A 17,227-nucleotide genomic window follows, 5' to 3' on the forward strand; every position below is an offset into this window, starting at 1 on the left:
AAAGAAAAACTTTATGATCTTCATTACGAGGACAAAATTAAAGGTTCTAACAATGATTATGATGACAATGATGATCAAATAACAAATAAAATTATAAAAATAGAAAATCAAGCATTTTTTAGATTCATTAAATTATAATATATTCTAATCTGTGTAGAATCGTGTTATATTTTTAGATTGTGTGGAGCACAAACTATATAATTATTTCACCCGTTTTAATTATGTGACACTTTTTTCCTTTTTAGTCAGTCTAAAAAAGAATGTCACCTTTCCTTACTTAGAAATAATTTTGTTAGTAGAATGTATACTTTACCCCTTAATGAATTGATTTGTAGGCATATAAATATTTATGGTTTATTTTAGACCACAAGTTTTAAAAGTCTTTCTTATTTTTTACTAACTCATACTGCCAGATAAATTGAAAAGAAAGGAGTATGATATTTTAGTATCATCCAAGAGTTATTCGATGATTATATGATTTATTTAATTTAGTTACATATATTTTTATTATAAGGGTACTTACATTGAGATAAGACGATAACTACAATTTTGTTAAAATGTATACAAACAAATCAGATCATAAATGTTTGATATGATTAATATTCTTTAATAAAGTCCGTGCATCGCGCGGGTAGTAATACTAGTTAATTATGTATAAGATGTCAGCACATCACCATAAGGAGATTTCTTTAACAGTAAAACCTCGACCAACTCTCTTCATTAACTACGCTTCATTCTCTATATGAATTGTGTGTATCCATTTTGTCTTGTTCAGTCGTTAATCAGCAATGCTGCAATCCCTATATGAATACTCTGTTAAGTTAATAGGAACATAGTGTTTCGACTTCGAGTCACTGTCACATACAAAACCAAGATATATTTCATGGAAAAAGAAGCTTTTATTACGTCAGTTTTTATCGCTGTCTAATTGGTCAAACAAAAACACATAATTAGGAGCATAACTAATATACAAATTGTTTTCGTGTAAGTTTCGGTATATTACGTTGTTTGGTTGCATAACAATTATAGTATAAATTTTACCATAAATAATAATTGTATTTCGCTTTTTTTGTATGATTAATACAAGCATAAGCTATACAAAATTTATAGATTATTTTCTGTAATACGGAATAACATTACAGAAAGTAGTACTACGATGACAAAATTACCTCGTCACTTCAGACTAGATTTTTTTTTCTTTCCTATGTCTAATATGCAGAACCACGCTTCTTATGTTCAAAGTTTTAATCAAATGCTTCGTTAATATTTCAAAAGTTATTCAATTATTTTTTGTATTACTAATCCATCTATAATTTGTCTTTGAACTAAATGATTCCTAAAGGTGTATATGTCTCAATCCCAAAAACTTCAAAGGAATATATATATATATATATATATATATATATATATATATATATGAGCCTTTAAGTAAAAGAAAAATAAAAAGAAAGAGAATAAACATAAAATAAGGGAAATTAATGAGAGAGAGATTGAAAAAAAAAATAAGAGAGAAGAGAGCGAAAGAGAGATCTTGCTCCAAAATCAAATTTACAAAAAAAAAAAAAAAAAAAGAGAGCCGTTCTCCCTCTATTTTCTTCCTCTCCGATCCAATTTATGGATTCCTTTTAATCGAATTTAGGATTCATTTTCCTCCTCAATCTTTCAAAATTTACCAATTTTCTCCCATTAAATACTTGTAAACGGCAATTCAATTCTATATTTATTTCCATTCGTGCACCAATTGATTTACAGATTCACTTACATTGCTAATTGATCTGTGTTTTAGAGGACAGCCTGATAATTATTTTAGGGTTTTCGACAATGATTTAAGTGATTTTTTTTCTAGTTTTGTTGATTGAGATTTCGGATTTAATGGCGTCGGCTCAGGTGCTGCGTAAGCAAGAGCATTTGCAAGCTGGGAAAAAGAAGGTACGAATTCGAACATTTTAGAAAGTTTTAATTTGATTGCTTTTGTATTTATTGATTCATTTATGTGTTGAATTACTAGATTGGCGGAAAATAATGAGTCATTGTAGTTAAGGATATTCTTACTGTTTGTTTGATCAGTTTTTTATGTTATCTTTTGCTTAATGTTTGTTCTGAATAATGTTAATGAACTGATTACGATTTGTGGTATGCGTGAATTGCTATCAGAAATGTTGATTTTGTATGAGTTTAACTTATATGCACGACAGTGCAACTTTTTATACTATCGGGTCACTCAAATGATATCTACCAGTAACCCTCCATAAAAATGGCATTCGTAATCTTGAGAATAAGGCAGGTTACCTGCTACAACATGTAAAGGTGATAACGAACTTTGAGCCTTAATGATCTGAATTTCAATTAAGATCAATGGGATCTTCTCGATACCTATCCTATTTGTAATAATGTAATCTCACATGCGCATTATCTTTTAGATAGGGTGACCATTTGCAGAATAGCGTTTGCCTCTGTAATGTAATCTCACATGCGCATTATCTTTTAGATAGGGTGACCATTTGCAGAATAGTGTTTGCCTCTGTAGTTTCTGTTTTCCCTTGTGCCTATTCTTTTGAGAAAGAATATGCCTATTCGTAATGCCTTGATTAGCAATAGCAACGATGTGTGATGGGGAGTGTTGATTTTGGTGAATATTTGGTTGGAGTATCAGAATGGTTTTTTTATATTAAAATTTTGGTGCAATGTTTCTATGATCTTTTAATTATTTATTTTGTATCATTTGCAGCTAGAGGAGTTTCGTAAACAAAGAGCAGCACAGAGGTCTAAAAAGTCTACTTCCAACAATCAACCTCACAATTCGGATGGAGGCTTTGAGAATCAGCCTCTGGAAAATGAACCCACAAGAATCACTGACTCTCGTGGGGCTGGTACATCTGATGCAGTTGGTAGAGCATTTTTAGAGTTACCTCGAGCAGATGTTAAGCATGATTTCATGAATCCTGATCTTGCCCAGAAGAGTAGTTTAGCTTCTTCCTATGATGCTAATGCTAGTTCAACTCATAGTTTATACAACAATGACAATGATGCTAGCGCTTCTTCTACTGTTAGTGGAAACAATAATGGTTTTGATTCTTCCATCTCAGTGTCATCTCATTCTGGAGATAAAGTGCTTAAGGGTGATGAAAATCTAAAGTTGTGTAAACAATTCAGCGATGGTTATGATTCCTCTGAAAAGACGGAAAATTATGGAGCCTTAGGAAGTGTTGGATTTGGATTTAAGACTAGTCATTCTACAGCTAATTTTCAGTCATCAGCCCCCAGTTACAATAAAATTTCCAGTCAGTTTACTCATGATGGTCTGGGTAAAAGCATACCAGAGGAAAACAGCAGAAAGGATCTTTCTGTAATAGATACTGGTACTTCTCATTCTGCACCTGCTAGGATTTCACCTGAATATTCCCTTGGTCCTCATCTGCAAGAAAAACCAGGTTATATGGATCGTTTGGCTAGTAGATTGACTTCCTCGTCATATGAAGGTAATTTTGTGGTATGTTAAATTTTGCTTTAACTTCCTTTTATCCCTTGTATTCTGATTTCCCTTTACCTAGCAAACCTCATTGCATATATGCTATTCATTTATTCAGTTAATCACTTGGGGTTGCATAATCTGACATCTATTCCCCCCTTTTTTCTTTATAGATTATATGCACCCTGCAACCAGCAGCACAAATTTTTCTTTGCAAGTTGGGCAAAAGGACAGTGCTGTGGAAGCTAATAGTTCTATGGTTTCTGATACTGGGTATGGCCAGTTTAGCAGCTCCGGTTTTTATATGACCAACAATTCATCTTCTTGGCCATCTGATTCTAAATATGATGGCATCAGTTCTGAAGCAAGAAGTTCTTCTAGTTATTCAAAATTGCCTCCACCCACTGTTGGGAGGAGATCTCGTCCATCTTTCCTTGATTCCATCAACATTTCAAAAGTTCCTGCTATATCCTCTTCTCCAACTGAATCAGTTTCTGCAGACAGATTTGACCCGAAGGTTCATCCCACGGACACTTTGGAATTGTCCAACTCCAGGAACATGATGAACTCTTCAACTTTTTCTGCTAATGGGTCTGATAAGTTGAATCATCATACTGAGAAAGACACGGGCAACATGGACAACCATTATCAGTTTAATGCAAAAAAACAGAATGAAGATTTTGCAGCTTTAGAACAGGTTTTTTTTTTGGCATTTGTTTCCCTTGCTTTAGAAGTGATAAATTTAGGTCAGTATGTCTTCGAAGTCAAAATTTAGTTTGAAGATACTGCTATGTGATGGCTAATATATGAAAAGCACTCTGCTGTTGAAAATTATTCTTAGTAGTGAGAACGTTGCACTAATAATAAAGCCGTCCACTTGCCAGTTGTGTGATGCGTCTTGAAGAGAACTGCCGAAGTTGAGCTACCAAATTTCCTATATAGTCTTAGATGATCCAGATTCTGTGAATTGAATGCAAGATTTTGAGTCTTTCACATTGAAATATGAAGACTAAAAAAGTTTCATTATAAAATATAGTGGATGGTGGCTCGGTAAAATTGAACGCGACGCAAAAAATGTTAGTAAGGTAGAATACTGCCGCTAACCTTGAGGTCTGCGTTAGTTAAATCGATTTAAATTTATATTGTAGTACATGCACTTGGAAAAGACAGTGATTGTGTAGAGATTAAGCTGAAAGAAGTAAATTAATTTAACATGTTAAATATCTTAATAAATATGCTCTGATGTGAAGTGAACACTGGCTAATCACGTTTCTTTCACTCAAATCTTAAAAAGATCCTTTGTTTACTAGAACGAGAATATTCACATTTCCATCTGTTAGTCATTTCTCCTGTTGAATGTTTGTCAGTACAAGAGCACACTTCAAGTGCTTGGTTAGAGAAACTGGCAAGATTAAGAATGGTCTCTTGCATTTACATCGAGGTGCAGTGAGCGAGGATAATAGGGACCATACGTGATTGCATAACTCTCAGGGTTGTAGGATTTTGCATCAGGGTATTAAATTGTTAAATACTTGTATGATGTTTACTTTTGCATTTTGACAGCATATTGAAGATTTAACACAAGAGAAGTTCTCTTCGCAACGTGCTCTTGAGGCTTCACGAGCTCTGGCAGAGTCTCTAGCTGCTGAAAATTCAGCCCTGACAGAGAGTTATAACCAACAGGTACACATTATCTGTTCATATATATTAAACAGATTGGCTGAATACATAGACAGACACTTGAAAAGGTAACAGTGTCACATAAAATGGAATAGAAGGAGTAGTAATTATTTCATTAACGTGGTGGAAACTTCTACACAAAGTTATGATTTGCTATAAATAACACCTAAATCATCTTTACTAGTATGAACTTCATGGGTGCACTGAAAAACCTAAGAAACACAATATAGGCCTTCATTTGTATAAATCATTTTCCTTGAAGGATCTTTGGTTCCTTACTCCCCAAAGAACCCGCATGATAGCTAAAAGGGCTACATCCCATGATCTACATCTTCTTTTTCTTCTTCTGAAACACCTGCTGAACTTCGCATGCTTAACTATAGCCAACATTGACTACTGTATTCCAAAATGATTCGGTACACAAGTGATTAACAACCTGAACGTGTAGCAACAAGTAGTCCAGTCTTCTCCTTGAGGGTTCGCTTGTGTAACACCAGTTACATTTGTTGCATTAAGTATTGTTTTCACATGTCTAACATTCTTGGAAATTTTGTTGATAAATTAAAAGAAAGAATTTTTCTTACTCTAATCAGTTGCTTAATTTTCTTTTGCAGGGCAGTTTTGTTACCCAATTAAAGGGCGACATAGAAAACTTGCAGGCGGAAATTAAAGCACAACTGGTTTGTACAAATCTTGCTTACTTACTCCCAATTATTGCTGTATTAGCTGATCTGTGTTTTCCTTTTTGATGTTGACACTTTGAATTACATTGCACAACATAGCTAAAATTGTGAATTGGTGGTATTGGGTGTTAGTGTCTGCCACTGATTTTATTAAAAGTGTTAGTGAATTGGGTGCATTTTCAAGTTGATCGACCAAGTGAAACAACCTATTTGCTTTGCTATTGTTGATATGACATCTTAAAAGTGGTAGAATAACAAAAATGTTGCGGAAAGTTAGGGTAAATTTGTTCCGTTGTTTCTAAAGAGTACAAATAAATTTGGTTGTTTGGATCTTCCATTCTTCATTTTTTTATTTTTTTCTCCTGTTGGGTTGCATAACTTATTTCGACTCTCATAAATGAGTGACATATGAAGCACCTGATTACCAATAATTATTTGATAGATCTGGAGAGTTGATAGTATGTTGAAGGATCCAACGATTTTTCTTCTCTAAGTACGTCGCACTAATGATTTTTGTTTTCTTGATAAATTGTAGTGATTTACATTTTTATTTCTTATACATAGGTCATTGGTTCAAGCCGTAGAATCAATCACTGATGCTTGTATTAGGGTAGGCTTCCTACATCAAACCTCTTGGGATGCGGCCCTTCCCTAGACCCTGCGTGAACGCAGGATACTTTGTGCATGGGGCTGCCCTTTATACATATATTTTTGACATTAAAAACTTGGTCATGAACCATAGTTCTTGGTCACCCCTCTTTCTTCTGTTTTTTCTTTTGAGGGGGCGTCATGAAGTATTCAGCAAGGTTCAAGAGTTTTTAGAAATGATGTTGAATGGTTTTCCAGATACAAATTTTGTAAATGGGTACAATTTGAACCGTATTTCTTATGTTAATGCCTATTGAAGAATGTGTTCATTCATCTTAACTCTATAGTAAAGGATACATCGGCGATCCTATTAGGAGAATGTTTTTGGAATTGGAATTGTGGAATGAACTGGTTTCTCATAATGAGATTAGTTCAGATATCTGGCAACCTAAATTTGTACTAACATAGCCTTATGCATTTTAGCTATTCATAGTAATGGACTTGATTCTTACCATAATCTTGGAGGTTATTGATTTTCTATTTGTTGCATCTAATGTAAGTAGGTTGAACTTGAAGCTGTGAAAATGGAATATGCAAACGTACAACTGGAATGTAATGCTGCAGATGAACGTGCGAGGTTATTGGCTTCTGAAGTGATTGGATTGGAAGAGAAGGTAACCAACCATGGGATTGCCTGATGTTGACCCAACTCCTTCACGAAGCCCTTACGGAGAATTTAAAATGAATTTAAACATTAAATAAAACTACTGAGTTATACTTTTAGAAGACAGACATACCCTTTTTTTTCAAAAGAGAATCTGTATTCCACTTAAATAGTGTTTAGTTCCTATTGATATTCACGTTTGTGGACTTGAAACTTGAAAGCAACTTAGCTTTGTGAGTGTAGCCAATAAAGTCTGTTGTATATATGGTTTCTTTTTTGGTAAAATCTTTAGCCAACACATGTTATGCGGAGTCACCTGATATATCACTTTAAAAGTGTAGGGTGAGGCTATCTGAGAACTCATATGGTAGCCTCATAACAATGCATTGGTCATATGCAAAGAATTTAGCTTTTCTTCATCAATTGTCCAGAATTCTGCAAGGGAATTACATTTGTCTTGAACTTTTTGTTTCCAATCTGCTAAGTCCTCCACCGAGGTATCTTTTCAATGTCTGTCACATGTAAAACTTAGTTTTTGATAAATGTTGTCACATGTAATACTAGGGTGGTATGCGATCTTTCATCCCTTCTTCTTATGGTTTAAAAATGAAATTTAAATTGGCTTGGATCACAATGCTGACTTGGGTTATTTATATGTCCAATCTTTGTTGTCTATTTTATTTTTCCTTTGGATCAGTGCATACGGTTGCTCATGTTTCTTATTTGATTATATTTCCTGTTGATGTTAGAATTTTGGGACTGTCTTCTCTCTTTTTTGTAATTGTGCCTTCTCTAGTTTTCTTTTCTTCAGAATTGATGATTAAGTGCGATAATTTGTTTTTCTGATATATGATAATTTACTCCACTCCGGGATAATAACTTTGACTAAACAATCTTGTAGGCACTTCGTCTGAGATCTAATGAGCTTAAACTGGAGAGGGAATTGGAGAAATCACAAGCTGAAATATCTTCTTTCAGGTATGCTCAAAGCTTTCCTGTGAACACGTCTAGGCCATAATTTTCATTCCGAACTCTGATCTGGTCATTGTCATCTTTCGCTATATTTGTTCATCCCCTCCTCCCATCTCTTCATTATCCTTGCCTTGTCCTTTTTGAACTGTTAGAATAGTTATGTAACCCTAATCCCATATGTGTTAGGAGTAGGACATGTTATGTATATATATAGGGCTCATTGTATTATGTTTAACATATGAGAATAATATCAATCATATTTTCTCTCGTGCCTTCTCACATGGTATCAGAGCTTTAGTGAGAAATCTATCGTTGTGCATCATTCCAGCGACTTCCGGGAAGAAAGACCTCGTCGCCGTGCAATTTTCCGACGACTTAGAAGGCTGCCCGTAATCACATCAATTTCTGTTGGTGTGTGCAAAAAAAAAACCAACACCACCACAAGACTCCTCAGGCTCCGGCGACCAAACCCCAGTAAACCCCACCCGAAAACTCACGTACACGCGCCCTCATGCGCCAGAAACTTTCCGGCGAGATCTGACCCACGCGCCGGCGTGTGAGCAGTGTTCCGGCCATTTTTTGAAAACTTCCAGTTGGACAGTCGGATCGCCTAGTAATTCTGAGTCTATCCATACCTTTTTCGTTTGATTCCGACCACTTTGAGTTTTTTCTGGCGACTACACTGACTTTTTCCGGCAACTACAGTAATTTTCCGGCAAAAAACAGTGTTTCCTTCGTCTGTTTTAGCAAGTTGTCAGTTGATTCTTTCTGTTATTTGGTGATAATCCAACGATGTCTTTGGGAGTCGATGCTTTCGGGTCTAAAAACCCGGGTTCTGGCAGTTCCGGTGTTATGATTACCTCAGAACCTTTAATGGGAAGTTCAAACTACTTAGCTTGGGCTTCGTCTGTCGAGTTGTGGTGTAAAGGTCAAGGAGTTCAAGATCATTTAACAAAAAAGGCGGACTGATGCTATCTTAGCCACGGGAGAGAAGGTATCACTGTAATCGAGCCCAAATATCTGAGTATATCCCTTGGCAACAAGACGAGCCTTAAGACGATCAACCTTACCATCCGGACCAACCTTGACTGCATACACCCAATGACAACCAACAGTAGATTTACCTGAAGGAAGAGGGACGAGCTCCCAAGTACCACTCGTATGTAAAGCAGACATCTTGTCAATCATAGCCTGTCGCCATCCAGGATGAGACAATGCTTCACCTTCCGCCACAGAAGTCTTACCCATTCCAACGCGGACTAATGCTATCTTAGCCACGGGAGAGAAGATATCACTGTAATCGAACCCAAATATCTGAGTATATCCCTTGGCAACAAGACGAGCCTTAAGATGATCAACCTTACCATCCGGACCAACCTTGACTGCATGCACCCATTAGTAGATTTACCTGAAGGAAGAGGGACGAGCTCCCAAGTACCACTCGTATGTAAAGCAGACATCTCGTCAATCATAGCTTGTCGCCATCCTAGATGAGATAATGCTTCACCTTCCGCAACAGAAGTCTTACCCATTCCAACCGTTGGGGAGTCTAGTGTGGCTCCTCCTACACTCCCTGCCACAGGAACACCATTCTTGACATATTATCGTCGTTCGCACCCAGCATCAGGCCCAGCTGATTCACGTCCTGCACCTGACCCTGCTCCTACTGCGGACTTGTCTCTTCCTAGTACACCGATTGCACCTCGGAAAGGTATACGGACCACCCTTAATCCTAATCTCCATTATGTCGGTTTAAGTTATCATCGTTTGTCATCACCCTATTATGCTTTTCTATCTTCTTTGTCCTCTGTTTCCATCCCTAAGTCTACAGGTGAAGCATTGTCTCATCCAATATGGCGACATGCTATGATTGACGAGATATCTGCTTTACATACGAGTGGTACTTGGGAGCTCGTCCCTCTTCCTTCAGGTAAATCTACTGTTGGGTGTATGCAGTCAAGGTTGGTCCGGATGGTAAGGTTGATCGTCTTAAGGCTCGTCTTGTTGCCAAGGGATATACTCAGATATTTGGGCTCGATTACAGTGATACCTTATCTCCGGTAGCTAAGATAGCATCAGTCCGCCTTTTTCTATCCATGGCTACTGTTCGCCATTGGCCACTCTATCAGCTGGACATTAAGAATGCTTTTTTACACGGTGACCTTGAGGATGAAGTTTATATGGAGCAACCACCTGGGTTTGTTGCTCAGGGGGGGTCTCGTGGCCTTGTATGTCGCTTGCGCCAGTCACTTTATGGTCTAAAGCAGACTCCTCGAGCCTGGTTTGGTAAGTTCAGCACAGTTATGCAAGAATTTGGCATGTCTCAGAGTGAAGCTGGTCACTCTGTATTCTATCGGCATTCTGCTTCGAGTCTCTGTATTTATCTGGTGGTCTATGTTGACGACATTGTTATTACCGGCAATGACCAGGATGGTATTACTAAATTGAAGCAACATCTCTTTCAACACTTTCAGACTAAGGATCTGGGCAAACTAAAGTATTTTCTGGGTATTGAGGTCGCTTAGTCCAGCTCAGGTATTGTGATCTCACAACGGAAGTATGCCTTAGATATTCTTGAGGAGATAGGAATGACAGGTTGTAGACCTGTTGACACTCCGATGGATCCGAATTCTAAACTTCTGCCAAGATAGGGGGAGCCTCTTAGCGATCCTGCGATATAGGAGGTTGGTTGGTAAATTAAATTACCTTACAGTGACAAGACCTGATATTTCCTTTCCTGTGAGTGTTGTGAGTCAGTTTATGGATTCTCCGTATGTTAGTCATTGGGATGCAGTTGTTCGCACTCTTCGGTATATAAAATCAGCTCCAGGCAAAGGTTTATTGTTTGAGGATCAAGGTCATGAGCAGATCGTTGGATATTCAGATGCTGATTGGGCAGGATTACCTTCTGATAGACGTTCTACTTCTGAATATTGTGTCTTAGTAGGAGGAAATTTGGTATTGTGGAAGAGCAAGAAACAGAATGTGGTTGCTCGGTCTAGTGCAGAAGCAGAATATCGAGCAATGGCTATGGCGACATGTGAGCTAATTTGGATCAAACAGTTGCTCAAGGAGTTAAAATTTGGTGAGATTAGTCAGATGGGACTTGTGTGTGATAATCAAGTTGCTCTTCATATTGCGTCAAATCCAGTGTTCCATGAGAGAACTAAACACATTGAGATTGACTGTCACTTTGCCAGAGAAAAGATACTCTCGGGAGATATTGCTATAAAGTTTGTGAAGTCGAATGATCAGCTTGCAGATATTTTCACCAAGTCTCTCACTGGTCCTCGTATTAACTACATATGTAACAAGCTCGGTACATATGATTTATATGCACCAGCTTGAGGGGGGAGTGTTAGAATAGTTGTGTAACCCTAATCCCATATATATTAGGAGTAGGACATGTTATGTATATATATAAGGCTCATTGTATCATGTTTAACATATGAGAATAATATCAATCTTATTTTTTCCCGTGCCTTCTCACATGAACGACCCACCCTTTTGGAGAGTGGAGATGCATCTTTTCCTTTTGGAGCAAAAACATAAATTGGTTTGTGGTTTTGTTGTTTCTTGTTAGATGCAGGTGGAAATCATTGATAGCATAGAAGATATCATAACTGGGATAAAATCTAAGGGAAACTAGATAACAGAATCATTTTAATGAAATTACTATGATAGGAATACATCGCATACCAGTTATTAAACAATGGAATCATGCTGGTGCTTTTTTCCTGTTGCACTGCAAGTCCGCCCCATACATATGTTTTGGAAAGCTGGCGCTGCAGAGAACTTCTTGTGCTTTCACTAATAGAAAAGATGTGCAACTGGTATAAAGACAGATCTCCAGAAACTAAGTAAATCTGATCTGACTCACTTATTTTGGAGTTCGATGTTAATAGTTAGTTGGCTGATTTAGAGTGCTGTTGTGATGATTATAGGTATATGGTAATAAGGATATATGGCTTGAGGAATGAAAGCAAATACTCTGCAAGAGTGGACAGAGGTTACTGTTTGAAAAGTTAAGAATAGCAACATTAGAGGATGAAAAGGTTTGACGAAAAATCTAGAAATTAAGTAACATTTCCGCCAATATATTAAGGAAAACATGTGTTTATTAGCTGCCAACTCTCATTTTCCCTTGAGGATTCTTATTTTTTACTAAGATTAAAATTTCAACAACTTTGATTTGTACTCAGATAATTGACTTAGAATAAGTTAGGAAACCGCTGAATATCTTACACTCAACTGCTGAATACTTATGATTCCTTTCGATATACGGCAATTTGCCAAAGTACCAAAATAATTCTAAATCCAGGAGCTTAATTATATGGGGTCCTTGACCTGACATCCATCTTCTGAAGATAAGAAGAAATATGTTTCATGTCTAGACCCAAAAGTAACATTATATGCTCCAAACCATACCTCTTAAAAAGAAAGCAGCTTTCCTTGTTCCCACTTGCGCCTATCTCATCTTGTTTATAAAAAGATAAATCATCTAAATGCATATTCTATGGGATAAATACTTGAGTGGCATATGACTCGTTTTTCCTTAATCATTGACTTCTAAATTGCATTAAATGTGGGTGTTGATCTCATTCAACTTTCTCTTGTTTTTCTGCAGAAAGAAAATGACTAGCCTTGAAAAGGACCGTCAGGATCTGTTGTCAACAATTGATGCTCTAAAAGAAGGTAAGAAGATAGTGGCTGTGTGCTAGATAACAAGGTGGTTTTCATTTGTAGGAATACATGAGCTGTGGCTATATTGATATACATCTCCTCTTCACCGCCTTAAATAAAATTCACATAGATAATACCTTCTTGCTTCCTCCTATGGCAGTTTGACTCAATATAAACAATCTATTTCACAATGTTATTCTGTGACATCAGCTATTATATAAGTCAACTATCATAATCAAATAACTACCTAATACTCTTTTGTTGTTACCAACTGGATTACAGATTTCGGAAGTGTGTGATAATTTTACTGTTGTAGTGAAGTAAGTAGGTCCATGCATTTGCTGCTTGGCTATGGAGGTTGAGTTTATCTACCGGCAGAAAAACTTTCCTGTAATAAACCACTGGGGAATACAGTTTTGAAGGTCTTGTTTGGATCTTGCATAAATGCTTATCTTGTAAGCTGAAACAGTAATGGCATCCGGAGAGTCCGAGCAGGGGCTGGATCTGACTATTAATAATAGACCCATTCGACATGTTTTAAAACAATGAACGATTTCTTTTCTGACTGTTTATTTGGTTAGTTAGCCTTCTAGTGTGATACGAAAATTCAAGAAGAAATATGTGAGCGTTTCTTTTTGAGTGGTTGGTAAGTTTATCATGCAAGAATTCAAGATATTTCTTTATGACTGTGCCAGCAAATGATTGAGTTTTCTTCTCTCTTGGTCTTGCTTTAAAATATATATAGTTATACACTAATTCCTCTTCTGATATCTGATCCTCAAACCTCGAAAATTTAAAAGCTTTATCGTTCTCTCAGAGCCTGCTTGGACAAACGCTGCAGGTGTTAGAGGCATTTACCATTTTTATCCAAGAACCTATTTGGAGTCTTTTGAGTTTTTCTGCTTGTAATTGATTTAGAGCAATATTAAATTATCAAGGAATGTTCAAGTGATTTTACTTGTAATTGGTTTAGAGAAAAATTGAAGTGTCATCTCTTCCCTTGCCAGTTTATTAGAGACCCCTATTTTTAACTTGAGTGATTTTGCTTGTACTTGGTTTAGAGTGATATAGAGTTGCCATTTCTTTCCCCACCAGTTTCCAATACGTGTATTGAGATCTTCTTGTTTTTCTTTCTCTCTACAGAAAAGAAGCTCTTGCAGGTGAAACTACGAAAAGCTTCTGGTAATAGCAAATCACTTGATGTTAGCAGGAGTATTCCTAGTAAAAAAGATGTATCGACTTCAACAGAGGATCTCCGTATGTGGTTTCAGATTTCACAATACATCTTCAGAATGTCTCTTTATGTTTGTTTTTACATTTTCATAAGATTCAATTATATGGTGTTGTATCGGTTCAGGTGAAGATAAAGTCGTAAATACTACCATGGACGACCCTAACTTAGAAGCTCCCAGTACTGAGGGCCCGACCTTTTCATATCTGCCTGAGAATGACCAGCTCAGTCTTGAAAGTTTATCAACGGCCATTCCTCCATATCAGATAAGGATGATCCAAAACATCAATACTTTGGTTTCTGAGGTAGCTTCCTTCGCATAAAATATTTGAGATAGATCATTTTTGCTCCCTCAACTTCCTGTCTGCCTAGCTGCTTATATTTTAAGGCATTTTTACCATACCAAAGATCTGAACAATTTTCTTCCAACTTGGATGCTTACAGTTAGCCTTGGAGAAAGAAGAGTTGATGAAAGCCTTGTCACTGGAATCATCTCAGTGCTCAAAATTGCAGGTATTTTGATGAAGCCACTATCCTTGTTAGTAATATCATTCAGTACTTTTTTCCTTTTTGGATCTAATATGTGAGTCAAATTATATTTTCACCTTAACTTTAGGATCCTTTTGCGCTTTTCCTCTTTCTGTTGCTTCTACATAAATCACCGATGTATAATTGCAAATGTACCATTTTTGGTTGTGTGTCTCCTTTTGTAAGCCAGCCCCTCTAGTATGCTTGCGCATGTTTTCTCAAATATCTTTCAATCTTCATATAGTGCTTTGGGAAGTGCAATTTTAAAGGTGGATACTAACAATTTTCTTTCTCTACACTTTGTGGTGGATTTTTCTTTTGTTCCTTGCGGAGTAAAGGAGTTAAATAAGGACTTGACCCAAAAGCTTGAAGCTCAAACACAAAGATTAGAGCTTTTGACTTCTCAAAGCATGGCAACTGGTAACAACCAAACAAGGGAACCAGATGCTCTATCCATGCACGACAGCACCACGTATGCTGATGAAGGTGATGAGGTAATATTATGTACCTTGAAACTTTTCATTCTATAACGATACTGTATGAACCTTTTTGTATTCATATGACTTAAATATAACTGCTTCTGTATGCCTGTAAAATACCATCCTCTTAAAGTTATTTAGTTTCTCCTTTCATCTATCAATTTTAACACTTGTACTTCTATCTCACTCTGTATTTAGAATTTGAAGTTTAAGTTGGCACAGAGCACCCTTTGAATAAAAAGGGAACACCATTGTGCCCTTGGATTTGTTTTTATTTTTTAAGCCATGCTTCAAGAGTAAGCTGTTGTAGCTTTATCGACCTGTCAGAAATATAGAAACATTATAAAATACAGATATCAGTTTTCAAACATCTGCAAATTGTAGAGGTTCAAACATAGCTTAGCTAGTTACAGGAATGGCTATGACGCAGCGATGCCTTAAAACATCCACCTATAGGACTGTTGCTTTATGTTTTCTCGAACCAGTTGAACACTCTTTCTCCAACAAATTTTAGCCTTTTGTAAGTTTTCATTTTGAGATCTTGGAATAAAGTGTAACACAGCTTGCTAGCCGGTTATCAGGTGTTCATTCTCTTGCGCGTCAACCATTCTCACTATTTAGCCTCCTCATCTCCTTATAATTAAATTTCATACTTGCTACCTCGTCTTTGAGTATACTTTCTTCTTTTGCATCAGGTGGTGGAACGAGTCTTGGGATGGATCATAAAGCTATTTCCTGGAGGACCATCAAGGCGGAGAACCAGCAAGCTTATTTAGTTTCCATGATGGAGTTAGACAAGTGTTATCCATCAAAAGTTCATCTTTTCTCCTCTACGCCTTGTATTTTTTGTGGCCTGATGGAGATGGTTTATGTGTACTATTAATGGTTCATAGTCCCATTTTTTCCCAGAAGAAGCAAATTGCTTCTAGGAGGCATTTTAGAAGATGTGATATTTGATAATTTCACAGATTTGGCAACAGATCAGAACCTTTGTCCATTTTTTCCACCTACCGAACGCCCTACAGAGACTGGAGATGAGAAATGCTACAGAAAAAGTTAGGGGATGATGAAAAACTACTATGAAGAGACTCAAGATAAGTTTGTTAATACTTATATTTAGGAGATGGTTTTACTTGTGAATTAATAGGGAACAGGGAGGAAAAGGATCAAAATGATCTTTCTTTTTTTAAAAACTTTTGGTGTTGTCTTAGTACTGATGTATTTGTTTTTGGGTCTAAAGCCGAATATATCAAAAGAATGATCTCGTTAATTCTTTCAACATGCTCAGTACCAAGATTGCTAATGTGCTGCAAGTCATAACTTAGCATAAAGTTTAATTCATCAGAAAGGAAGTTCAAATTATAAATTTACTTGCATGTGGAGGGGTTAAAAACGAAATGCATACGAAGCTTGCTTTCAGGGATAGTAGAACTAGATTATTACAAAATTCTTCAGAAAGCTTGATCAAATGTGCACAACCTTATTTACATCCCTTGTGGTGGTAGGTAGGTGCTTTTGCACCCAGAGGATTATAAGCTATGGGTTTTTAAGCTAAACTCATAGCCTTCGCTCAAACCTTATATTTTTACTCAAAAAATCATTAAATATGTACAAATTATAAATTTTGAACCTATTAAATTAAATGAGATGTGGTAGTTCAAATCCTGAATCTGCATTTGTAATTGCACCACCAAAGCTTATGGTGGAATGATATGTATTCCTCCATGCTTAACTAGAGATATCAGGTTAGTGTCTTGGGTATGGATTTGCCATTGGTAAGGAGCGATCCCTCCGCCCCTCCCTTTAAATTAGCGTAATTTGGATTAGTCGGCGCTTAAAGTAGTACTAAACACCGAATGAAAAAAGAAGAAGAAGATGTTAGGTGCTTCTGTATATATTTGACCAACACACTTGAACTACTCGAATTTTCTGAACAAAATTGAAACCACTCTGCTGACTTGAAGAAAAAATCTTCATGTTGTTGGTAAACATCAATATTCGTACTAGTGCACATTTTCCTCATAGTACGTAACTGTCAGAAAAATAATCTTGGCCAATTGCTAAATTATTTGTGGACGCGTGGAGCTTTTCTTTAGTCTATATGTGACCACTGAGCAAAATCTATACTCCAGTACTCAACAAACATCTTAATGGAACATCAGAAAAAAACAAAAGGTTTACATTTTTTATTTTCTTGGAAATTTAAAAAGTTATACAATATTATTTTTAGTTGGATTGATAGCCGCCCCA

The 17,227-nt window shown here is 36.5% G+C and overlaps 1 protein-coding gene and 1 long non-coding RNA gene across 2 annotated transcripts; both read left to right on the top strand.

Moving 5' to 3' along the window:
- The first annotated feature begins 1,507 nt into the window (after positions 1-1,507).
- Positions 1,508-16,256, top strand: LOC104230607 (protein BLISTER-like). Its single transcript, XM_009783463.2, has 13 exons — positions 1,508-1,929; positions 2,729-3,479; positions 3,643-4,166; positions 5,033-5,152; positions 5,764-5,829; positions 6,984-7,094; positions 7,986-8,062; positions 12,684-12,751; positions 13,883-13,996; positions 14,097-14,275; positions 14,415-14,483; positions 14,837-14,992; positions 15,673-16,256. The coding sequence occupies exons 1-13, from the start codon at positions 1,873-1,875 to the stop codon at positions 15,751-15,753; spliced, it is 2,373 nt and encodes a 790-aa protein (XP_009781765.1). The 5' UTR covers positions 1,508-1,872; the 3' UTR covers positions 15,754-16,256.
- Positions 11,459-12,111, top strand: LOC138880461 (uncharacterized). Its single transcript, XR_011403135.1, has 2 exons — positions 11,459-11,916; positions 12,001-12,111. It is a non-coding gene; the product is annotated as an uncharacterized lncRNA (long non-coding RNA).
- Positions 16,257-17,227: the final 971 nt, after the last annotated feature.

This window comes from Nicotiana sylvestris, chromosome 10, assembly GCF_000393655.2.
Source record: "Nicotiana sylvestris chromosome 10, ASM39365v2, whole genome shotgun sequence".
NCBI classification, from domain to species: domain Eukaryota; kingdom Viridiplantae; phylum Streptophyta; class Magnoliopsida; order Solanales; family Solanaceae; genus Nicotiana; species Nicotiana sylvestris.

Bases quoted from the DNA above. Each gene is read 5' to 3' on its own strand.
- LOC104230607 (XM_009783463.2), top strand. From the start codon at position 1,873: ATGGCGTCGGCTCAGGTGCTGCGTAAGCAAGAGCATTTGCAAGCTGGG. The intron at 3,480-3,642 runs GTAATTTTGTGG...TTTTCTTTATAG, and splicing joins GACTTCCTCGTCATATGAAG to ATTATATGCACCCTGCAACC. The intron at 14,276-14,414 runs GTAGCTTCCTTC...GGATGCTTACAG, and splicing joins TCAATACTTTGGTTTCTGAG to TTAGCCTTGGAGAAAGAAGA.